Here is a 7,891-nt window from a genome sequence, read left to right on the forward strand (position 1 = left end):
GTACACAAACAATATGGCAAAGAAACGGTCATAGTAATTTGTCGATACTACATTTTACCCCTATAAGAGAAATGGATTTTTCAAATTAAGAATTTCTTAGTCTTCCTTTATTTCGCATTCCAGGGCCATTTTTATTTTTCTCTTCTACCAACATCTCTCTATTTTGGCAAAGAATAGCAATATCATGTTTACTTTGGTCTGTAAGTTTTCTAGGTTGGGTACTCGCCGGTTCCTCTTTGGCAATAAATATCTCGCTACTGCAGTTTAATCTAATTTCTTCTACACCATCTCGCAATAGAAATTATTCTACGTGAGAGGTGGATTGCTAGGAAAACAGGGAAATTGTAGAAACAAACAACATTTATGTCGTCGTTATGCAAACTACTTATTATATGTGTTCTTGTTCATACCACTAACTATTTGTTTGATAGGTTGCACACAAGTCCAACTCATATTAAGATGATTAACAAAAAATCTAGTGGTCGAGGCCCAAGCTAGTGGTGATATGGCATTGCATGTCCATGTGTCATCAGTTGGCTGGAGAAGTTAGAAATTTTCACAAAAGGCTGAATCGGGAAAAAATTGATTAAAAAATTCGATTGGATGGTCCAAAAAAAAATAAACATTTATATATTAGATAGTTCCAATAGTTTCAATTACTATTTTTTAATTATTTTGAAAAGTCCAAAAATATCACCAAAGTATGATTGAATCTCAAGAAAAATGAGAAAACTACCGAACAACCGATTCAAATTGATTAGAACTTTACTAGGTTAATTAATGCAGTTGATGACATGTTCACATGCAATGCCACATCATCACTACCTAGCTTGTGGCCCCAATCCATGGCTCTGTTTTTTTATTTGAGAAACACAATACAAACACAGATGCTCACATACACGCGCATATACTCACCCCTATGAACGCGCACACGCACACCCTACCCCTATGAGCATCTACGGAAGACTGAGCCGGCGAAACGAATTTTGAAATTGACAAAGTCACCACAGGCGCCTCGCTGTCGACGGGAACACCGCCTTCCACTGAAAGAATATTCCGCCTTTATGAAACACACATATGTCAAACCTAGAGTTTGAACTCTGGTGGGTTGGGGGTACAACCACTCTCCTAACCACCAACCTCAGGTTGGTTCTCGACGGATCTGTTTTTAACTAGCTTAATCTGAGATTTAGAGCTATGTGCAACTTATCACAAGAATAGTTGGTGGCCCGTGCAAAAAAAAACACTCAAAGCGAGTAGTTTACACAACAATGATAAAAATACTAAAATAGTACCTAATTCTACAATTTTCTCTAGGAGAACATGGATGCTATATGTGTCATAGACTCATAGTGGAACGAAATAAAATTGCATTCAAGACCATTCATAGTGTTTTTCCTAGGAAAAACAAGATATAAACATAAGGCAGTACGCCCAGCTTTAAATTAATAAAGCCACCAATGACCAAAGTTATAAGGTGCTGAGGAGAACAACAACAAAACCAAAAACATTACAGATGAAACAAAAAAACAAGATAGCTACTATAGTGTGCTAAAGTTTGATGTCCTCTTAGCTATGAGACAAATATGAAAGAAAAATGAACATGTCACATTCTTGGCAACTTTAACCAATATATGCTTCAGTTTCTCAACTTGTAATTTTTCATGTGCACTTTGGTTGTCCTATGCACTCAAACAATTGGGGTGATAACACAGTGAGAGTGTCAGACACATCACATCGACTGATCGACACGAGCACACACATGAATGGTAAATAAATGGACACACAAGATATAATCCAGCATTCCCGTCCAATCGAGTACCAGACCAATTAAGTGAGTGAAATTGAAAGGTGTAGCCAAGCAAACACTGTCAGTCTGTTTCCACAGTACTAGTACGAACTTCATATCACTATACCCTCTGCTGAAAAGGAAGCGGGAGAGAAGTACAACAACAGTAACAGAAAGAAAAAAGAGATCGAGAGGAGAGAGAATCTTGATCCCATGTCACGCTCACATACACTGATACACTCATACAGCGAGGGCAGCGCTGTCAGCCACGTGCATGTGCATGCATGCAGCCGTGACACGGGAGTTTCTTCATTTCAGTACTCTACACAAATCAATAGAGAAGAAAAGAAAAATTATAACGAGATAAAAATAATTAACACACACCTTCGGTTCGTTCCTGATCTTCTTCTTTACGTGATACGTCGACTTTCTTAATTACTCAGATTTACATCATCGTCAACTTGCCAGCAGCTGCGTGCGAGGCGATCAGCTCCGCCGCCGCCGGATCGTGGATCAGGCTGCCGCCGTCGGCGCCTGTCCCCGCGGTCATGAGCAGCTGCTTGATCTCCTCGTAGCCGTAGTCCAGCTGCGCCTGCTGCTGCTGGAACAGCTTCTGCTGATCCTGCTCGACGGCGCCGTTGTTGTAGGCGCCGTAGCTGTATCCGTTGTGGTCGAAGCTCAGCTCCCTCCCGTGGTGGCGGCCTCCGAACTGGCCGCCGTACTGAGCTGTCGTACCGTCCGACGAGCTGCAGCTCTGCTGGTCGCCGCAGCCGAACGCGATCATGTTGCCTCCGCCGCCGCATTCCTCCTTCACCTGGAGCTGGCGGTGCGTCGTGGTTACATGCAGCAGGTGTGAGGTGCTGCCATTGTGTGTCATGGAGTTTGAGCTGTTGAGCATGTAGTCTTGTTGCGGCTCTAGGGTTAGGGTATGGGGAATGTTGAGTTCTGATTGATGCTGGAGGAGGGCGCCGGAGCCTGGGAAGAAGTTGTTGTAGTTTGGGTGGGGTGACGATGAGTAGGGGAGCAGGACCGGCCGGTGCTGCTGGTGGTTCTGCCGTGGCGCCCTCGGCGGAGGACCGCCAGCACCGCCGCCGGTAGAGCCCATGAGCTTCTTCTTCAGCTTGGTGTTCCAATAGTTCTTGATGTCATTGTCCGTCCGGCCAGGCAGCTGCGACGCGATGATCGACCACCTGAATTGGAATATTGGATCATGCATATATATACAGCTAATACCTAATTAATGAGCATATATGTATATGTGCATACTCTTTCCATTTATTTTCCTTGAATGTTGTAAGTTTCTTATTAGATCTTGCTAGCATAAAGCACATTATATAGTAGTACCGAGGAGAATGCTTCTTAGTTCTACTGGATATGCTTATATTCTCTACTGGATTTATGCTTATATTAGTTGGATCTTCATTTCTTGACACAAGATAGTATAAATGCATCTTTTTTCGTGTTGAAGATTCTTCTTGGGGGAAGAAACAGATATGAAAGTAATGTAGGGCTAGTTTGGTAAATCCTGCATGCTATAACCCAGAAACCTCTGACAAATTTCATCCTAAAAACGATCATTTTGTGTCATGCAAAAAAATAAACTTCAGAATCATATTAAAGGAATTTCTTTCTGGAAGGCGCAAAATATTCGGATGAAAATTTAATACAGGTTAGCATGTTACTAGCTAGCTGCATCCATGAACTTCCTCATAATTTTCTTTCAGCTTGGGCGTGCCTAAATCTAAACGAGATTAGAGCACATGCGCTTAAGAGAGAGAGAACCACAAACAGCCTTGGATACCTGCTTCCAATGCTAGCATACATGCTGCAGATGACCCTGTCTTCGTGCTCGGTGAACTCCCCATGTTTAATGTTAGGCCTTAGGTAGTTTAGCCATCTGAGTCTACAGCTCTTGCCACATCTCCTCAACCCTAATGAAGATAGCAAATTGAGGCCATTACTACCATGTAGCATTTAATTAATCACAGAGAAAAATCAACATACATACAATTAGATGCATCAGAATGTTCTAAGAAAGGGAATTCAGAGAGTCATAGCCAATCAAGAGTGTCACAATTGCATTAAGTTACCAACTGTATGCTAGATAGCCCTAGGAAAACGGTGTGCCCTTTTGTGTGTGTGAGAGAGAGAGAGATGTAGAAAGCGATTACAAGCCCGTTTGGCTCTACGAACATGGAACAAGTGATGATCCTAGAGAAGGTACTGATCATAATTAATTAAGGGGAAAACGATAAGTGGAATAGTCGAATAGATTGGAAAAGAAGAAGTTACCACAAAAGACGACAGCATTTCGACTTAGTCGTGTCTCTATCCATCATACTAGAGGGAGAGAGGGAAAGGAGGGGGGACTCAGGAGTCATGAAATGCTTAATTAGGGACCATTTGTTCTAGACACGTGAGAGGTTTTCTTCCCATACAAATTAAAGCAATCCAATAGCAAGAACAAGAAAACAGAAATCAAGCAAAGGATAATTTCGAGAGAAATTAGAAAGAAATCTCTTGTGCAACATAAATCAAACAGGCATAAATCTACCAATTTTTAGTTCACACATCACACATATGCACCCACACATACATACCTGCTTTCTGCGGGAGAGCGATCCAGTTGCCGCCGGTGCCATGCTTGTCCATGAACTCCTTGAGCCTGGCATCCTCCTCGGGCGACCATGGCCCTTTCTTCACGTTGTTCTTGTCGCAACATGGCGCCCTTCCCATCAGGTGAGACCGGTCGATGTGAGGAAGAAGGAGGAGAAGAAACACAGCTAGCTACAAAGGCAACGACGACACCTAGCAGAGCAGCTGCTACACCGAATCCCACTGCTGCTATTCCCTAGCTAGCTAACCCTGTTTTGTTAAACACTCTCGAGCTAGCTAGCCGCCGAGACAGACAGGCTAGCGGACAGAGGAACACTGCCTTTCAGGATGAGAGAAGATATTGGAGCCTTGGAGGAGGGCACAGAAAGCAAGGAGAGAGCTAAGCTTGAACAGATGAGAGAGAGCTAGCCAGCACAAGGCAACAAGAGCGCCAGAAAAATATATAAGACTGACAGGAGACAGTTGATCAGAGAGGGGTAGAGAGAGATCGATGAGGGAGACGACGAACGATGTGGATGCTCTAGGAAGTCAATGTGTAGGCTTGCGTTTGTCTGGTTGGTTTCAGTCACCTCTGGCTCGCTGGTTGGCCCCTTCAAATCGAAATTTCGTAGCCTAGCGGTACAGCCTCGCCCCCACACCCGCCTCTCACTTTCCATTAACAAAGTACACTTGCACATGGAATCGTTCGTGTTTTGTTATGGTAGTACGTCCAGCACGCGTAAAGTAAATAGTAGTAACTGTTTGTGGGAAAACAAAGGTGTGGTACTTCGTCATGACAACCATCTATTAGGTCTTCAATCCATGAAATTCTAAAAAAAAAATCCAGAGAAGACTATCTAGGGCCTCAGTCAATATCAACAAATTCTAGAGCTGGTAAATCCCTAGTCAAAAAAGCTTCAACCCGCACACGTTGCACCCCGCATGCCACCTTGTCAGCGATACCAAACCTCCGCTCTAAATTGCGTTGCCACCCACTTGGAGGGCGTCGCCGTGGAGCAGGCAGACAAGTTCACATCCCTCCTCGATTTCTTTCAAATCTGGCATAGGGTGTGTTCTCGGCAGCCTCCTATCTTGTATATGTGACCTAGTTGTCATTATTCTTGATCCTCACTATATCAGCTAGCAAGATCGGCACTCCACATCCCGGAGCGAGAGGGAAGGTGGCGCTCTTTGGTGACAAGTTGGTGAGTGCCGTGTGACGATGTCTGGTGTTTTCCCGATGGGGTGTGGGTTCGTCTTTAGTCGGTAGTCCGTCTTGGCCTCTTGATCGGGTGCCTCATAACATTGGGGATGTGGCTGCTCATGTTCTTTCATTTTATTTTTTGATGATCTGTTTTGTAAGAGGTTTTTCCTCACTACATTATATTGGTTCGGTCGTGTGGCTTCTTTTATAAAGTGGGGCGAACCTTTTTTGAGTAAATCCTTAATTAACTCTAGTTAAAGCGTGAATATGAATCCACATGGCTGCAGCATATGAATGAGTAGTTGCCTGATTTCGATTAAATTGTCCATCATTAGTACAATTACATGTTGTAATTAGGTGTTACGTGCCATTCTTAAAATTTCAAGATAATTTATTTCCACGCCGGCAAAAAAGTAAGATCCATGCATGCAGCTGCATGCACAACTCTATCCGACCTGGAATCACCAGGCTGATATCACTATCAGTGGGCAGGTAGGTAACAGGGCTTTGAAAAACCCTGGCCGCCTAGTGTATATTTTCCGCCATGGACGGCAGAATAAACCCAGCAAATTAAACGCAAACAGTAGAAAATCAGTAGACAAATATGGTCGTACGTACTGTACAATTACCTCTCGCTGTCACGCGCAAAGCGTGAGAAAAGTTCTCGCACGAACATTTAGCTGGCTGCGCAGGTCTCGGTACTGAAAGAGATGGTTAGCTAGGCAGGCTCCGTGTATGTGTTGATTTGTCGCCTGTAATCTGCATTAACACAGGCTTACGCTGCACTGCAAAGGCTAGGACGTGCGTTCGAGTTTTCCGATGGAGACCTGACTAATCTTCCCCGAGTACTTTTCTTGTGCATGTGCAATTGCATGCATGCACGGGTGCGGTAAAATAAGAGCTGATTATGGTCAACTTTTGGCAAGATGTAATTGGACAGTTGTTAGGGCCTCTTAGATTCCTAGGATTAGCAATTTGAAGTATTTGAAAAATTTCCAGTGGAGGCTTTTTTATTTTATTTTGCGGGTGTAAGACTGTTTGATTTGTATGATTGAATCTTATACTTCCTCCTATTCATATTACTTGACACTAGTATGGATATATACCTAGAACTAAAATATGTCTAGATACATCTATATTAGTTGCAACTAATATGGATCGGAGGGAGTAGGATTTTATTCATTCGTCTCTTTGTAACAATCCTTACTTTTCTTGTGGTGAAATGAAAAAAATACTTTGATACTCTCTCCGATTCATAATAAGTATCGAGAAATAGAGTATACTAAGTTAGTATAACTTTTATACTAAGTTCTCCATACTTATTATGGATCAGAGGGAGTAGATAAATCTTGTAGAATTGAAATGTAGTGTGTGAAATTGCAATATTGCGTTATTTAGCATGTGAATCAAAGGGGCCATTAAGCCTCCTTTCTCCATGGGCTACTTGATACCTGCACTCTATATGTGTAGTGATCTACACACTACCTAGTTAGTGTTCTATATATCGTCATGCCCGCAGGTTGGCCAAATGAAACCTAAAAGCCGGGAAGACTCTTTGAGCACACTATTGACCAGCAGAGCCAAGATTTCACTTCCATGGGGTCATGCTTTGTCCCTGTGGAGTTTTGCTGAATTTTATTGCTACTCTTAACTACTCCTAAGTATTATTATTTTTCATTTGGGGTTGGATGGTCATGAGACTATGTAACTTTGGATGTGTCACATATGTTCCTTTCTTTCTAGTGGCTATGTATGTATATATACACTTACAGCAAATAAATAACAAAAGAACACAAAACAATACCACGAGTCGCAATAATTGCGTTGCGTATACTTGTCGGGTACGTACGAACGTTGACCCCTACGAGTATTATTCTCTGGGCTTTGCATCTCGAATCTTTCCTTGAAAGTCACATGCCTACTAGTTTTATTCCAAGACAGCCGCCGTCCATGTCACAATATTTTCTTGATGGATTTGATATATCGGGTCGACGGATGTGCAATATGTATGTACGACCAGTGTGAGTCATGCATGCGAGACTGCTGTGCTGTGATGTGCTGTGTGCTGCCAAGAGAGAGGGGCAAAGGTCCAACTACAACTGTCCAAGGGCGCACCTAACATGCATGGTCACGAATCATGTTTAATTATGAGCAATGATATATGTGTTGATTATGAATGTGTGTACTGGACTGGCGTTATTTGTAGTAGTGACGATTTGTGGCAAGGGGGACATGTTTGGATAATAGGTCTAACACAGCATGTGGATCCAATGATTGCTAAATCATACTATGCCTTGAATAGG

At 42.8% G+C, this 7,891-nt stretch overlaps 1 protein-coding gene across 1 annotated transcript; it reads right to left on the reverse strand.

The window, feature by feature from the left end:
• Positions 1–1,891: 1,891 nt before the first annotated feature.
• Positions 1,892–4,936, reverse strand: LOC127331193 (transcription factor MYB8). The gene is made up of 3 exons (XM_051357261.2): positions 4,390–4,936; positions 3,591–3,720; positions 1,892–2,979 (listed from the first exon to the last, which is right to left on the reverse strand). The coding sequence occupies exons 1-3, from the start codon at positions 4,523–4,525 to the stop codon at positions 2,235–2,237; spliced, it is 1,011 nt and encodes a 336-aa protein (XP_051213221.1). The 5' UTR covers positions 4,526–4,936; the 3' UTR covers positions 1,892–2,234.
• Between the last annotated feature and the right edge of the window lie 2,955 nt (positions 4,937–7,891).

The sequence above is a fragment of the Lolium perenne genome, chromosome 2 (assembly GCF_019359855.2).
Source record: "Lolium perenne isolate Kyuss_39 chromosome 2, Kyuss_2.0, whole genome shotgun sequence".
Classification (NCBI taxonomy): domain Eukaryota; kingdom Viridiplantae; phylum Streptophyta; class Magnoliopsida; order Poales; family Poaceae; genus Lolium; species Lolium perenne.

What these genes read in the sequence shown, in the direction of transcription:
- LOC127331193 (XM_051357261.2), bottom strand. Translation starts at nt 4,525, where the DNA reads ATGGGAAGGGCGCCATGTTGCGACAAGAACAACGTGAAGAAAGGGCCA. An exon ending in CGCTCTCCCGCAGAAAGCAG is followed by an intron (nt 3,721 to 4,389) that starts GTATGTATGTGT and finishes TATCTTCATTAG; the next exon opens with GGTTGAGGAGATGTGGCAAG. An exon ending in TATGCTAGCATTGGAAGCAG is followed by an intron (nt 2,980 to 3,590) that starts GTATCCAAGGCT and finishes ATTCCAATTCAG; the next exon opens with GTGGTCGATCATCGCGTCGC.